The sequence below is a fragment of the Tachysurus vachellii genome, chromosome 7, assembly GCF_030014155.1.
Source record: "Tachysurus vachellii isolate PV-2020 chromosome 7, HZAU_Pvac_v1, whole genome shotgun sequence".
Classification (NCBI taxonomy): domain Eukaryota; kingdom Metazoa; phylum Chordata; class Actinopteri; order Siluriformes; family Bagridae; genus Tachysurus; species Tachysurus vachellii.
The window spans coordinates 11,911,495-11,929,106 of NC_083466.1; the positions used below are offsets into that span (position 1 = coordinate 11,911,495).

Sequence of the window (17,612 nt, forward strand, 5' to 3'; positions counted from 1 at the left end):
CCTTTCTTCTTTCACATCCCATGCTTTATAAATTCTGACCATGTTTCTAGCCATTGATTCATGAACTTTGCCTCTATTGTTTTAAGTGACGTTTAGGCCTCTAGCTGCAGGGGATTTGTATAAAATGCAGACTAAGTCATTAGCCACATTCATGGCCACAGTCAGCCGTATCACTGCAGGCAGCCATGGGAAGAATAAAGTCAGTGTTCTAGGTCCGCCAAGACCCTGTTGTCTTCCCCAGGCATCAGCCTGAGCCCTCATGTCCCCTTTGGAAAACAAACAAACCGCCAGAGAAAACCCCCTAAAAGTCCCTCAGTGCCCCCACACCCCCTTCTTGCAACCAAAGCCGATCCACTGAAGCTATGCACCTGCAGCCGGAGATCCCAGGGAAAAGTCGCTCACTTTCTTCTCTTTACTGTTGCCTTCCATCAAACACCCCAGTACGCCCTCGCCCACCTCCGGCCTGCCCTGTCCTCCCTTTCTTTTTTTTTTACTGGGAGAAGAAAGTAAAAAGGAGAAAATAACAAAGCAGTGGCTGTGTGCGCCTGGTGGTGTTGAAAGAGCAGGAGCACGCTCTGTAATCTGCAAACAGAAAGCGGCGATTGTGTGAGACAGGTATTTAAGAAGTAGACAGGGAAAGGAGGAGGGTGGACTGGTTTCTGGCCTGCCTAATTATTCGACACATGTACATACTATTCAGACCCCCGCTGTCCTCCCTCCAGGGAACAACATGCTGTTTGTGCATCGCGGCGTCTCTCGCATTCAAGGCCTGCGCCATGGCTCGCAATTAACAGTCTTGTGTTGTTGTGTGGCTAGCATGTGCTGAATGCGGATGGGAAAGTGCAGTACACAATCAGCCTCTGACTTAACCCTATTGATCAGAGGGAGGGTGTCAGTTCTCTGTGGGACTCCTCTTTTGCAATATCCACTTACTGAGGCGCCTTTGTTCCTGTGAGTTTCCTGTGCTGTCAGTGTTAAAGGAGGGATGATGAAGCCCTTCAGACTGTGGGAAATAATTGAGACCTGTACCACTAACAGTCATTGATACATATCACTGACTCGATTTAAACTCGTTCCTTAATGTCCTTTGTACAACCTGGTGACTGCATGCTCAGTGTTATTATTATTATTATTATTATTATTATTATTATTATTATTATTATTATTATTATTATTATTATTATGCTCAACTAATACTAGTATTTCATAATTCTAATAATTCTATGAATTATGTAAAGGCTACTAATTTTATGATAATAATATGGAGCATATAACTAGCTTTACTTAATTTAACAAGAGATAATACTACTACTACTATTACTACTAATAATAATACTAATAATAATAACAGTAATAATAATAATAATAATAATAATAATAATAATTATTATTATTAGATGCACATTATGTTTTAATGATAAAATGTAAAAATAACAATAAAATAGACAAAACAACAACAGTAGCAATAATAATAATAATAATAATAATAATAATAATAATAATAATAATAATAATAATAATACATGTTTAGGCAAGTACATTCTGATATGTCTGCTTTATGTTTGTGTAACTCTGGTTCTTACACTGGTTCTCTCTCTCTCTCTCTCTCTCTCTCTCTCTCTCTCTCTCCTGTCCACAGTCCTGGTACCTGGGCGAGCTTAATTCCATTCCAAGTGTCGAACGGGACTCAGATTCTGCCAACAAATGTCCAGAATTACAGCATAAACATCATTGGTGAGCCCCTTCTTCAGGCAGAGACAAGCAACTGAGGGGTGTATTCGGGGGGCCAAGCCTTGACTCTGGAGTGACAGGTCCGTGGACAAACCAGCAAGCAGCACTTACACAATCTCCACTGACTTTTGTCCCCCCCACTGAAGGACTTTACCCTAGAACAGGAGAGTGGGTTTGGGTCAAAGCTGGCACGAGCCTCTCCATGCCAGTCAGTCATTGTGTGAGAAGGCCCCTCAACTGACATACTGTGATATTTACCATACAAAACAAGTTTTAGATGCCTTAATGTTTTGCATGACACGCTAGTCTCTTGTAGTGTTTGTTTTTTTTCTCATTCTTTAGTCACAATTTCTAGGCTTGGTTTTTGAGCAGGTGTAGAAGGAGAGGCACACAAGGGCTGGCTGGCTGGACTTAAAAATTGTTTTTTTTTGTTTGTTGTTTTTGTTTTTGAAAGCAGGCTCCAATTCTGACCTATAAAAGAAGGCTCAACCCACATCATTACATGTCCATAGGAACAAAATTCAGCAATTTAGACTTTTGGTTTGTATGTTTGCCTTCTAAATTTCATTTTTTTCCATGATGAAAAGGCACCTTTCGGTATCTGTAATCTTGTCAATCTTGGATTTGTATTTCCTTTAGAGCTAAAGGTTAATATCTACTCTTACGAGTTAAGAACTCAGAATTTATATCGTATAAAAAAAAAAAACCTGTATTACTAGGTTAGAAAACAACCCCAGTGAATTTCGCTGTTGTATCCTTTACAAAGGATTTTCAAAAAATGGAAAAAAAAGAAAATATGTCATATGAGGCAAGTGCAATTCAAATGATTTTTTTTAACTGAAGGGAAGCTATCATAGTCTGTGTGCCCTAGGACTCTAAAGGAAGGGGAGTAACTGTTTTAAGTTCACTTTGAAATGAAAAAAAAAAAAAAGATTAATTGCATCCTCAAATATGAACATGGCGGAAAGTCAAGTAGTAAGAAGTGTGATTGACAGTAAACGTTTACCTGTGCAGAACTGAACACGAACAAAACAGCACTTATCTTGAGCCGTACCCAAGCACTCGGGTAGTTTTCTTTCTCTTTTTTTTTTCTTTAATTTATTATGTGAAATGACAAACAGAAACTTAAAAAAGGTGAAAAGACACAAACACACAGCGTGTATAAAATGGCTTCTTCTTTTTTTTTTTTTTTTTTATGTAATCCCTACCTATCTAGTGTGCATTTTCATTTGGGCCATTAGCTTGTAAAGCTACTGTTTACATTGTGATATTACAAGAAACACAAGAAACGCAGGCTGGTGAAGTAATTTAAGAGAAAAAGTGTGTGTGTGTGTGTGTGTGTGTTTGTTATGTGTTAAATCTGCACTCAGTTAAACACTAACCTGCAGGGTGAGGCTAGGTCTCATGGTGCTTCTTTTATGCCCACTTTGGTGAATCTCGAGAGTCGTAGTCCCGTTAATCTCTAATTGTTCACGGCAGTCCCAATGCCATCGCCTCTCCAATCAGATATATTTATATAACTAATCTTTCCAATAATCTTAATTTGCACGAATATATATAGTCCACATTACGTGCCTTGCCTTTGAATATAGAGAACATCACTACACTTGTTTTTGCTGCATTTATTACCATTTTAGAAAAAAAAAGTAACATTTTTATGATAAGAAATATTTTGTACTCTGGATGAAATTGTGTCATTGTTGATTTTTAGCTTCATTTACTACTTTATCTCACATTTACAGTGCATATCAAGGCTGTGTATAGTTGCTGTCCTAAAGTTTATAATCAAACAGCATTATTTTTCAGTATTTTGGTATTTTATTTTATTTTATTTTTTTTTTGGTTGTTTGTTTGTTTGTTTTTTTCATCTTCCAGTCATTATTGGGGAGGGAGGGGTCCAGAATTATAAGAATTATGCAATACCAAGTTTTGCCTATGTAGGTAGTGCTTTTAGCTATGTCCATTAGAAGCTAGTACGGAGATACAACTAGTGTAAACATTTATTTTGTTGATGTTGTCATTGATAATGTTGTTGCTGATGTTTTGTGATTTTTTTTTGTTGTTGTTTTTTTTTTAATTGACCAAAGTGGGAACTGCTTTCTATGCAGTGTGTGATAAGGTCTTTTTTTTTTTTTTTTTTTTTTTAAATTGAGTGTACGGAAAGATGGAGAGGCACATGCAAGGATAGTTTTGTTTTGCTTACTCCGTGAGGGGAATTATGTTTTTTGACCATGCATCCTTTGGTCTAACATGGCTGCAGAGTCACTGGTCTGCCTACTGTCACTAACTGACTTCTTTTTTTTTCCCTTAACATCAACACTGGGGTGCTAGCATGACTCCTGAAAATGGCTAATTTCAGAGGAGAAAAAGCTTGACTTGAGGCTGACAATCAGCATGGAAATTTCTAGAATTGGAGTTTGAACGTACACAGTTGTGTCGAAAACATTACGGTACACAATGTAATTCATCCCCAGTTCAGTTAGATTAATCCTGGATGTTATCCAACACTCTGCACATTGCCAGTGAACTCACTCAGTCAACACACAGCGTCTTTGATCACAACCCATCGATCTGTCAGTACTGTATCTCGATAGCTGTGAAGACGAATCTTCAGCATTGGTTCTGCATATTATCATTAGCAATATGCAAGTACAAAAGATGCCTTAAATTTTTATGGAAAAAAAATAAGTGGCTTGTTATGAAATGCATTACAATCACCACGCTGTACGTGCGTGTTAAAACTTCTTACAATCAGAAAAAGAATCTGGAAACGATATCCACTTATTGTTTCTTATCTCGGAGATGTTTCCAGGTTTAGCCTTACGAGGATGTCAGTCAGGTTCGGGGGCACAGTATGAACTCACAATCCATTTTCTCTTCAGAGGAAGGGCCTTACGCAGTCTCCGTTAGGTCTGGAGGACCACTGCGATTTAAACGCTGAGCACTTATACAGCATCTAGGCAATCATCCACCTCCAGTGCCCTTTCAAAACAACAATTTCACTGTAACTGTAAGACAGTAACTCAGGCATAATGCATAATGTCACAGAGCGTTCTATCCATATCACTCACAAGATTAACTCTTTCGAACAAAAAGACATTCAGGATTTCTTTCAACATTTCTGCTGTTTGTACTATTTAACAGCTGTGTTCTTTTACAGCAGACCTGAAATTGTTCTAGATCTTTGTCTAAACATGTCCTCGAAAAAGTCAAAAGACAAAAAAAAAAAGACAAAAAAAAACGTTGGGTAGAAAAACTCAAGTCAAGCTCAATCTTTCCTCTTTCATAAACACACTTGTTCTTATTGTGCAGTAAAAAAATAGCAAAATGAAGCCACCCCATTTTTATGTGCACTGCTGTCCCTGTTTTTTGTTTTTTTCTTTTTCATTGTTACTGGATTTCAGAAAGTTGAAAGTCAAAGTGCTTTGCAGCCATTTTAGCCATTAGCCATGCCACTGAAGTGCATTTCCCCCCAGACTGATGGCAGTGTCGGGGTCATAGGATCGGCGTCGTGGTTGTAGCCGTGTTTAAACAGTGAAGACGGCTGTAGGAATGGGGCACCGTGTAGGCCATGCTGAGCAGCGTCTGCTCTGGCAGCTCTGTAGAAACGTTTGTTCCTCAGCTCGAGCGTGTGGGACGCTGACATGACCAGAGACAAGTGAATGAGCCTCTTTTTGTTCAATAGCCTGCCTTCTGGTCAAAAGTTTGTACACTGTAATTTTTGTTTTCTTCAGCCTTACTTGGAAAGCGCGAACGCTTTTAAAATGTAGAAACGAATTTGCTTCCCCATCGTTTGGAATTGTAAAAATAAGCCACAACAACAAGAAGAACAAGAACAAAATCATTTAGAATCGGAAATAAACTTTTTAAGACATATACAGTTATTAAATGTAAATGTAAAGTAAACATTTTTGTTGTTGTTTGTTTTTTTCCGTTTTTTTTTTTTTTTTTTTTTTTTTTTTGGTTAGTGTGAGACCTAGAGGTTGTGATGTGGATATGTGTCATAAAAAAAAAAATAATAGGAAAAGAAAGGATGGCATTTCATGTTGCGATGGGTAATATTTTATTCTCTCCCAATAATTTTTAAAGCCACCTGATTTGATGTCATCTTCAGTGAGTCCTAGCACTAGTCATAGCAATATTCTCACTGTGCATATCGTCCATTAAGGTTCCATGTTGCTCTGCTAGCTGGGTGGTTTGTGTTGGAAGCGAGTGTGTGCTAGAGTGTGTGTCTGGCTGACTCCGACTCCACACGTAAGGAAAAAATGAGGGTCTTTCTATTCAAATGCCTTGTAGACAAAAGTTTGTACACTGTATTTTTTTTCTTTACCCTTATTTGTAAAAAGCTAAATTTATGAACTTAATGAATTTGCTTAATATGAAATTTTATTTTTTAAAAATAAAAAAGAAGACTCTAATCTACAAGAAAACTTTCTGGAATCTGGACTCAAGGTACAAGGAACCCGAGCTGGCCGTACAAATAAGAATGAGTTTTCTCTGAATTTGTTAGATTTTGTTGTAGAGGTAAAGTCCTATGTTGGCGTGTAAATGTTTAAAAGTAAATGATGAAGGTCGTTTCATTGTGCTTCATGTAGATTAACCTGACTAGTAGTTTCTGTTCGACTGTGTGGAAAAAAAAGGAAAAGTTTTTGCTGATTCGGGCCATACGGGGAAATCGTCGTCCCTTTAAAACGGCACCTGATTCGAGTGTGTTGTCAGCGATTACCAGGGTAATGTTGTTAATGACATGTTATTCTGCTGTCTTTACCCACAATGCAGTGAAGCCATTCGGTTTCTGATGCGTCCCGGGCTGAAGCGTGTTCCTTTCACAGTATTTGCGTGTTCACTGTGGGCTGTGATTGTCATGTTAAGTAAGCAACGTTAATCAACTTCATCTTGTAGTTAGGATAAAAAAAAGTCAGTACTGGGACAACACAAACTCCCAGGAGCCTTTGCGCAGCCCCACAGATATCCTTTTATGTCATTAGCACAGAGGAGAGTTTGGCAAACAGCTGAGCATTTGCACTTTCCGCAGTTCCCACTATCCCTCTCACTGGCGCCTTGTTTTGGTGGACGGTTCGTGCGTATCGTCAGAGTTTCGAGCCTGAACACTTTCATCTGATCTCTCTGATTGTGGTCACTGTGTCGCTCCCCACAGCACACACTGATCTGAGGCTCATGAGAGGAGTTCTGGTCAATTTCTACCTTTTTTGTGTCTCGGTAGTGATTTTGAGTTTAGATTTGTTTTTCATTCCTTTTCAAAGGGCTGATTATTATTATTATTGAATTTCTTTTTATCTTTCTTTTTTTTTTAAAAAAAAATAAAAAATCAGTTTGTTGTCAAGAAGTCAGATTTTCATAGCAGTACACGTATTACATTATATGAGACGATGGCCTGGTTAAAGTTAAGTATTACATGTAGAGTTAGTTATGAAAGCCATGCTCATGGACACTGAGAAGGCCACAAGTATGTTCCTTATGCAAGGAGGCGCTTGTGGCTCTCACGCAATATCTTTATTTAGTTCACCTGAATATGGAGAGAACCTTTCAGTCCATTACTTCAGTTCTGTTTTCCAAGGGCATTTCCAATGGCATGAATGAACATCAGGTAGACATAAACAGGAACATATTAAACAAACCAGCATATTTTGAGATGTTTACCAAAAAAAAAAGACAAAAAAAGACAAAAAAAAAATATATACAGTATATATATGTTAAGCAGTGCCTGTTCCAGCTCACAGTCTCAGTGGACTTCACATTGTACATATAAAAAACATAACAAAACAAAAACAAACAAAAAAAAAAAAACAACACTGATTGAAATTTCTTTGGGAAAAAAAATAGAAATGTAGAAAAAAACAGTCGAAACAGAATGTGTGGGTTGCTTTTTCCTGTATTTTTATCTTATTATGTTTTCTCTCCCCCCCACCCCCAGATTTTATGTGACGTGTCCGTTTTAAGTGTTTTTGTGCTCTGTTCATTTTTGAATATTTTAGTCCTATTGAATGGAGTGCCCTGGTCTCGCGATATTTCTTTCATGAGATTAAATAGATAGTCGGGCAGTGTGTTTCTTTAGATTGTCGATGCTACACTTAGAACTACAGTAGATGAAAAAAAAAAAGTCAGTTATATAAAAAAATTAAAAAACATGCTTGCCAGCTCCACAGCAGGGTTGAATTCTTTCAGGTCTTGTGGCACTTTTACACCCTTTTCAAAATGGCATTTTTTTTTCTTTTCTTTCCTTTCTTGTCTTTTCTTATTTTTTTCTTTTTTGAGCCATGCATTTGTGACATGACATCAACAACACTAACAAATGTTTTAAGGTTGTATCAGCCTTTAGTGAATGTACTAACACCATAGATGTATGCAAAAGCTGAATGTACATCTTATAATACTTTAAAGACTTGTTTTAGTCACCGTTCGGGGAAATGCAGGTATCCTTCAAGAGGTTGTACAGTGAAGGTCTTGTTGTTGTTGTTTTTCTTAATTTCTTCATTTTTTTCCCCCGTTTTTAAAGCTAAACAGTAGGCATTGCCTTTAAGCTAACTGCATTTGATGTAGGGAATAAAATTGCCACAAGATGAAAAATGAGTGTAAATAATGCTTGACTTTTTTGTGATTGTTACTGTTATATCCAGCCTATACTGCTAGCAGCTGTTTTTACTGCAGTCAATTACTGGAAGTGGATATATTTCCTATGCAAAACTGTTTAAACAATAAAACAAGCTATGCTACAAAACAGTTTGTTTTGTCTTTTTCTTTTGGTCTGTGATACTTGATTAAAAAAAAAAACTATTCTAAAAAAAAACTAAAAAAATATTCTCACTATAAATTTCACTATTAATAAATGCTGAAAAATGCATAAAATGATTCTGCTGGCATTTGTGTAATTTTGCGTACTGGCTGCCCCAAGCTTAACCTACTTTGAGTAACTAAAACATCAATCATGGCTGAAATATAACTGAGATGTTGGGAAAAGGTTACATGCAAAGCATTTCAGATAGTTAATGAAGCACAACAGAACCACTGGGTGTGTGTGCAGCTGAAATGGGAGACATTCACAAATTTCACATTTGGGACATCATTAGAATTTTGTACTTTAGTTGTGAGGTCATTAATATACTTTAATTAGAATTATGCAATTTACATTAATATATATCTTATTTAGATTTTTAGTTATTAAATAATGATAAGAAGAAGAACTACAGGACTGTATTTCAATATCTGTAAATAAACCCTAATGTTTGGAAGGGTGTGTTTTAAATCTTTCTTAGGACCAAATGTCCACACAAGGAATAGATCGAACTGGTTTGAACTTGTGTGGACCCATGAGGAAGAATGCTTATTTGCAGAAAAAAAAGTAAACCTGCAGTTTTTAGATAAAATACTAATCTCTTGCTTATTGGGGTTAAGGTTTACATAGCATTAATGACCTGCATTAATTATTATATCAGTGAGAAGGTCCTAAGAAGAATACAGAATGTGTGTTTGTGTGTGTGTGTGAGTGTGTGTGTGTGTGTGTGTGTGAGTGTGTGTGTGTGTGTGTGTGTGAGAGAGAGAGAGAGAGAGAGAGAGAGAAAGAGATAAGCTAGCATCACTGCAGGCTGTAGTTGGTTCCACAGGACATGTCTTTATAATCCAGCATGCTCAGGGCTCAGAAGAACATCCGGACCTCAGCGAGTGCCATGTTGGATAAACATGAAAGCCGAAGTCCTCCTGAACCCTTACAAATAGGCCGGAATCAACACCTGGCTGCAAACACGATTCACGGCTTTCAAACCAAACAATGTGCTGCTACACTGATATAAAATGATCGCAAATACATAATGGTTATCATTATGCCATTTATATATTTAAAAAAAAAATTGGCTAGTTAAATAAACATCTGTCCTTAATAAGAAGGGTTTTGGCTCTAAATGCATCCTACATATTTCCCAAGGATGTTTTATTTTCTATCAAGGCCCACTCTGGGTGATTTGACGAAGTTAAGTGCTGTTTGGGCCAATTATGTTTTGCAGGGCAGCAGGAGAGGCTGAGAAGTGTGTTTGTGTGTGTGTGTGTGTGTGTGTGTGTGTGTGTGAGTGAATGTGTGTTTGTGTGTGTGTGTGTGTGTGTGTGTGTTTGCTTTTGTTTTAAACAGGGAATGCTTGAAGCTGGGTCTGCTCGTGAAACCTGAGTCGCTACACCGAGCTCAGCACAGAACTGTCTGCCCTTGGAGAAATCAGGAAAAGTGGTCTAGAGCTGAAGTACGAGGTTTGAAAACACTCACATAGCTGTTAGGAACCAATTCCCTGACTTTATACATCTCCCAAGCTGAAAGAAATGTCAGACATCAAGTGACAGATTAATTTGTTCAATTCCAAAACACAGATAATTAAAAAAGCTGTTGTAGGTTTTCTCATTTTCATCCACATAGTATGATTTCCCAGTTCAGATTTACTGGTTTATGTGATGTTACTGGTTTGTGTTTATCCATAAAGAAGCTCTTTGTGTGGCCCCCAGTAGACGGGAGCGTGGGATGTCTGCGCATCACTGGGGTGTGTGTGTGCAGAAACAGGTGTTCAGCATTAAAGTGTTTGTGTGTGTACGCAGGGGGGGTGAGTGCGACACAAAGAAAATACACCACGTCCTTGTCTTGCGAAGTGGCGTGCAGTGAGTTGTAGTGGTGGGGGGTGAGGGAGGGGGTTAGTGACTGAATGGTCTTCTCCACCCTGATGAAACTCTCAGGATTAGCTCCCTCACTTTCCCACAGACCCCTCCTCTCTGTGCACCCCTTCAAAAACACACACACACGGCCAATTTGCATACTCCACAGACAAGGAGGGATGCAACAAACAAACTTGATATTGAGTGCAGCCTGGCTATTCAAAGGGACTCGCAGACACACACCACGGCGAGGTTCCGTTCTCATACACCCCTGCCTCTTGTACACAATCTAGGATGTCTCCAGTGTGTGGGACAGTGTGTGTGTGTGTTTGTGTGTTTGTGTGTTTGTCTTTGGACATCCTCAGACAACAGAAGAGAAGACATATGAATGCCAAGCGACATGGACTCCGATGAACTTGTGCATGCATGCGATGGTTACAGAACATATAGAGACTACAGCCATATGTATGCAATTCTTTTTTTTTTTTAAGAATGCAGGAAATTAAAACTGAGATTTCTCCTTACATCTTTTTTTGGTTGAGCTACACTTTTTAATCCCCCACTCATAGCAGTAACGTTCACCTTACAACATCTTTGTATAGTTCTAGCTGTTCCACTTTGACTGCCAAATTCCCTTCAGAGCTTTGATTGATGCTTCATACATTCCACAGCTCCAGTAAGCAAAATTAAACTGTATAAAAAAAAAAAAAAAAAAAAAAGGCTAGGAAGACTCATCTCAACACCAGGAACAAGTTTTCTCTGCAACTGCACTAGTCTCTCTGTTTATACACTGGGATAGGCGAGTGTTTAAGGATTTCATATTTCACTATTATAGCAAGAAAAAAAAAGAGAAATTAATAGAAAATGAACCATGTTTGGAACTTTTAGCATGGTAATTGTTATGCTTGGAGGATCGAGAGGAGAAAATGTGAGTTAGGTTAATTTAAAGAATGGTATCAGATTGCTTTTTAGCCCAGGAGAAAGCATTTCAGCTATGCATGGTCTGACTACCTTGTAGTAAACTGTCAGATAACAACCCAAAAAATGCAGTAGACTGTAATCTGGCTGTCAGGAAAGTTCTCACCAAGCCACGAAACCTCAATTTTTTTGTGCCATTGACATGCTGTTTTTATCCTGTGAAAAATTGCCCCGGGATTGAATGTGTTAGCTGAGCTTTCTGCTCAGTTCCACAGAAATGTAGTGAGATTGCTTGCAGGTGGATTAAACAGAGGAAAACCTCCTTTATGTGCTGACCAGTAAACATCGAAGACTCTGTAGTGAAACTTGCACATCTCAAGGTTTAATTTGTTCCTACTGTAGGTGGTGACTATGCGATCATTTCAAATGTTTATTTCAGATGTTTCCATCTTTTCATGAATCTGTAGATCTGACGTTGGACTGCAATCAAAGGCTATATCGGTTTGTAACTCACACTCACACTCTAAATGGATCATGATTGAGTTCAGCACTGCGGTGGTGGTGGTGATGGAGAAAACAGGCACCGGGGATGTGCGGGGAAATGACTGGGGATCATGTTCGTGGGGTGGGAGTCAGAACGAACTTAAATAAAGAGCAAAGGGGAGCTTTTTCAGGCTTTATTTTTTAGCACAGCAGGATTAAGTCTCTCACAGCTAGAGAAAAGACTGAGATTTTAAATAGCATCACCACTATTGCTGTACCGGTGTTCACTCTGTGGATATTGCACATGCTGTTTTTTTTTTTTTTTTTACACCGAGTACTGATATGCTTTTACTGTACTGCAATTGCAACCCAGCTCAAGGATGGTGATGTGGTGGCACAGGGGGGAGCATTGTTGCCTTAAAGCTCCAGAGTTTTCTCTTCTGTTTCTTAAGTTTCAAAAAACATGACATGCATCTCCTCTAACTGTGAATCCCACCTCATACCCAATGTTTCTGAGATAAGCTCTGGATCCACCTTGAACCCTAACCAGGATATAGATCATACTGAAGATGCTCACGAACGATCTAAATATTTACAAAGTTAGCCTGCTGGTGATGAGCATAGAGTAAATGAATTGACTTATCATAGAAACAATAAGGAGCAAAACAAATTAGATCCTACAATTGGAGACATTCTAAACCAGTCAATAGTCTGCTGACTGGATTAGTAATGCTGATCACTGTCTAGACTCTAAACAATTGGTATGCAACCTGACAACCAGAAAACCGAGCCCTCCGCAAGTGTTGAGCCATAACGATGCGTTAAAATGTTGAGAACAGAATAAGTTCCAAAGTGTATAAAACATAACGCATCAGGGTGTATATTATGGGGGAGGGAGTACTGTTTGTATTTCTCATCCGTTGATGCACAGGAGATTAGCACTGTGTCTGTGCAGCACATTTTTGAAGAAGATGTCTGAAGAACTGCATTCTCAGGATAAAGCCAGACATTCTTTAGGAATTCTTCTCCCGCTCCTTCCACCAGACGTTTGTTCGCTTGTCTTGAATACAGCAGTTTGATTATATGCTTTATTAAGTGCCAGAGTGTTTGGGCTAAGTCAAAGCAGATGTCACCACAAAGACTGTTATTATAGTGTTTAAGAGCAGTGTGTCTAGCTGCTCTGCTCTCGGATCTCTTGACGTTGTCTTCAGCCTATAGAACGCAATATTGGAAGAGATGAGACATTGCAGAATACAACATAAACCACACAAGGAACCCCATGGTGAGCTCTTTTGCTCTGACACATTATTTTGTAGCATTTTAGTTTCACCGTCTTTACCTGGTCATGTAATGGTGTTCTATCCACACCCTCGTTTCCTTTCTTCTTTTCTGTCTAGTCTTCCACTTTTTTCTTGCTCTGCTTGCAGGATCCTTGCTCCTATATCTTCCGCCTCTCCTTTTTGGGTTCAGCCCTTTTCAGGATCAATCCCCAAGCACTGAACACTAAAACCATGCTTACACTAAGTGTTTTTTTCTGTAGTACATCAAACACCATGGAAAATTGTCTTGATACATCAGCTAAGGTTATAACTTAAGCAGTCATGAGCTGGTAAATATTTACATTTACATTATCTTTGGCAGATGTTCAAATCCAGATTGGCTTCCAGAAGATGGTTTGTAGTCTCCATCAAAAAACATCCTCAGCTATTAGGCTAGCCAAGCTAAAACCCCAATACACTAAAAAAAACACAAAAATCTTTATATATCTAGACATATGTCCATGGGGCACATCATTTTCTGTCTAATACATGCTCGAAGCATCTGTACATACATCATTCTGAAAAAAAAAAAAAAAAAACCAGCAGTTTTTCCACATCGTTCCTGTGCCTATTTACCATATAATAATCCATGTTTTGTAGCAGGTTGATATTTTCATATAAAATACAGACAAACATGAAGAAATCAACAATTAATACAGTCAGTTAATAGACCTGGACAAAAAGACCCTCATTCAACCATTTATTTAATAAAATGAATACAACAGTAACAATATCTATGTGTTTAATGCTCCAAACATTCGTACCTGTAGCTGTATTTGGATTTATAATGGAAGTGGACGTGGTGCATGTTGTTTCTGCTGAATTGAATAGGAAACTGGCACTATGCTTATGGAAACCTGGGAAGAGTTAGAAATACCACCTTAGAACACAATTCTTGTTTGTATTTACCTGGGATATATTCAAATGACTTTTTAAAAAAGTCTGAAAACTAATTAAAATCACCATTACTACAAATTGCTGCATGTTCATGTTCCCGGGCTTTATTTGAGTTTCGTATCCAACTGCTTACTCGCAACCGTCTGACTTTTTTATTGCATTCTGCAGGATCTCAGTCCCTCTGCCCACCTCTAGTCTCAACCAGATGCCCCGTCTGCCTTCCTGACAACAGTTACTGAGCCGTGTACATATGGGTATCTGTATTTATATCCGTTTAGGCATTATTTCTTCATCTTGAACAATGTATCCAAATTCAATTGTTCATCCTTAGAGTATTAATACTATAACAAATGTACATTCTTTACAAATAAATATAAATACGTGCTAACAGTTGTTATTATCACAAATTTCACTCCATGGTTTATAGTATGGGTATTTTTTCCTGCCAGTAAAAGTTTTAAGTAACCCTGACATCATCACAATCATGAAAAATGCGCGCGTTGTCATTACGCAGTTAATATAAAACATAAGAACTATGTACACATGGTTATTGTCCCCATAGAACAATAAGAAATAGAAATCTCACAATAGACTAGAAATATCAAAGGGCATTCAGCTTCCGTTCTCATAAATTGAGCTTTATTCGTTTTTTATTGCACGTGACGCTTGAAGATTAAAGTTTTCACTTTAAAAAGTCGTACACTTTCTGGGAGCGTTCATCAAAATTATTGTTTGGAAAAGCCTCATTTGTTTATGTTATAGTGGGGCAATGGTCGGCCAATCTGAGTCCGCTGATGTTGTTTATGATGAGCGCAGCCTTACACAGTACCCGCTTAACCTTTCACACGAATGAAACAGTGTGAAAAAGGCCAAACATCCCAGTAATGTTTGATGTGTGATTGTATCTCTGCCAGAAAGCATTTGGCTAAAGTTAAGAGGATGCGTGATTTGTCATCATTTGCTAAGAGGACCACTCTGGCCCAACATTAATTAAAAACAAGAACTGCAGAGCTTACAGAGCAGAAAAAGGTGAAGTATGTGTAGGAGTAGGATGTTTTTTTAATCGTGTTCTATCTGTGGTGTATGTTTTTCTAGCTAGCTTTCTTCCTCACTCACCTTATACGGTATAAATAAATTTTTTAGTGTCTGTCTATCGGATAAGCGGTAGAAAATGAGTGAGAGTGAGTGTCTGTCTATCTTTCATTTCTCTACATTTTAGTTAGCATGTAATATAGGCACGTGTGTGTTTTGTGGAAATTTAGCTGTGTGTGTGTTCTGTGTTCAGACTCTCTGCACCTGTGCTGTGGAAAGCAGATCATGAGGTGGAATAATGAGCTGCAGGTGCGCTTGGGTCACCTGCTGTTTGTTTGTTTGTTTGTTTGTTTGTTGGCGTCAGCTACAGCGGACACGTGCCGTTTTAATGCGCCTTTTCAGGAGCTGGTACACTTTTGGCTCCAAACCTGCCCAAACATGACATTTCACACTGCAAAATGGTGCTTCATGAAATGACTTCATAAAATACACAATGCTGTTTTCTCTCCTCTCCATTATAGGATTTCTGTTCTTCCCATCTTTGAACAGTAGCCTAATTATTATTCATTATTGTAAGGTTTTAGTCAACACGCTGGCATCTCTGATGAGGGGAAAAACACAGTACCCAAATGGTAGAGTTTTTAAATTGATTACTTATCTTTGTTTTCAGGTTTCTGTAAGATGTTCTGGCCCAGAATAAAGCTCCATCTCCAGCTGGAATAGGGACGCTGAAGGTTTGTCAGTGTTTTGTTAGAGGGCTATAAAGGTTAGAAATGATTCATTTAAGAGCCTCTTTATCAGTTTGTTAAAGATGAAAAGTGTCACTCACAGCTTTCCTTATAACTGTCAAAATGTATTACTTTAATTTTTTAGATTTAGATCCAGATTTGCACAGACATTTAAAACTTTAATTTAAATGTACTGTATTATTTTTTATTTTTAAAAAAATTATTATGATCTATCTATCTATCTATCTATCTATCTATCTATCTATCTATCTATCTATCTATCTATCTATCTATCTATCTATCAAACTGTAACTATCATCTCATAAAATATAGTAAAAGTATACACTGGATGTATTATACATGCTGTATTAATTTTTTGTAGATGGCATTGATGCATGGAGTTGAATACAGTTAAAACTGGATAATACCAGAGTAAAAGTTTGTGTGTGTGTGTGTGTGTGTGTGTGTGTGTGTGTGTGTGTGTGAATATATTTCTAATCTTCAATTACTTAAAGAGGAAATTCAGGGGGGGACCCTGAGGTGATTGTCCACAGTGAAGTCGATCCACACAGAAGCCCATGTGGAAGCATTTGCCATTTTCCTCATTAATCTATAAATCTCTTTCTGATGAGAAGTCGGCACACGATGGCGGCTCCTGTGTCCCTGACGTATACAGACACCCCTCTGGCTCTAATAACACAACACAGTGCCAGATGTCAGGTCCATTGATTTGCACATGTGCTTACAGCACACACGCATACATACTGTATACACACACACACACACACACACACACACACACACGCACACACCTATAATCAATCTCTATCTGTCGACTAACATTGTCATGGTGGGGTCTGATATAATGGGAAGCAATAAGTGCTGGTCTTGCCACATATTTGGCTAATAAAATGATTAATTACCCATACTAATGTCTTTTTTCCAGAGGGGGTCTGGGATGTTCTCACATTACTAAAACTCAATTGGATCGATTACCTTCAACTAAGGCTTCAACAGCTGGTCATAGCCAATTGTACTGAGCAATTTGTTAGTGTCTCAACCTGATTTTTAATATTTCAATTAGGCACTTCCAATAACAATACACACAATAAATCAAAGTGCATACAGGCTAAATTTATGCAGCCCGGCTATATAAAAATGCAATCTGACACAAGTAAAGATGGCACATGCATAGCAAAATCAAATCAATCATGCAGCAGTTAAATATGGCTAACAATGTGATCTAGCACATGGGAGAATACCTCCTTTAAAGTCAGCACACATGTTTTAGCATGTGTCACATTTATAATGGGGCAATTTCATGGCAGGCTGCAAAATGCTAGATTGCATCTGTGGTCAGATCAGAGGCAGTGATACACTCTGTGTGTGTGTGTGTGTGTGTGTGTGTGTGTGTGTGTGTGTGTGTGTGTGTGTGTGTGTGAGAGAGAGAGACAGAGAGAGACCGAGCGAGAGACAGTCAGTATGTATTCATCTGGTCATGCGTGCACCCAAGAAGATGAAAGGAGTGAATTGGTGATAATGGTGGTCAACACTGATGACACATCTGAACACCTAGTAGTTTCCTAATTTGACATGGTCATAATAGCATGTGTCATTAACGTCAGTAGGTAACCACCCTCTACCCCTTAGTGTTCCTCAAAACCTAGGGCTATTACTGTTGGTCTTTTCCTTTTGAAAAGAATTTCAAACCTTTAATCAATCATGCTATTTTTCTTTCTTTCTTTCTTTCTTTTTTTTTTTTTTTTTACTTATTATAGCACCCAAATGTATACAGCAGTGCATTTAATTCACCAAATATAAGTATAAAGCTCACATTTTTTTTCACACATGCTTTGTA

The 17,612-nt window shown here is 38.1% G+C and overlaps 1 protein-coding gene across 6 annotated transcripts in view; it reads left to right on the forward strand.

The window, feature by feature from the left end:
- The window catches only part of LOC132848533 (nuclear factor 1 B-type), a 90,602-nt gene extending 82,132 nt beyond the window's left edge, over positions 1-8,470 (forward strand). For all 6 annotated transcript variants that reach the window (XM_060874334.1, XM_060874330.1, XM_060874335.1 and 3 more), the window contains one exon: positions 1,640-8,470. In XM_060874334.1, coding sequence (XP_060730317.1) covers positions 1,640-1,769 — 130 coding nt within the window. In that variant the 3' untranslated portion in view covers positions 1,770-8,470. The remainder of the gene's footprint in view (positions 1-1,639) is intronic.
- The last annotated feature ends 9,142 nt before the right edge of the window (positions 8,471-17,612 follow it).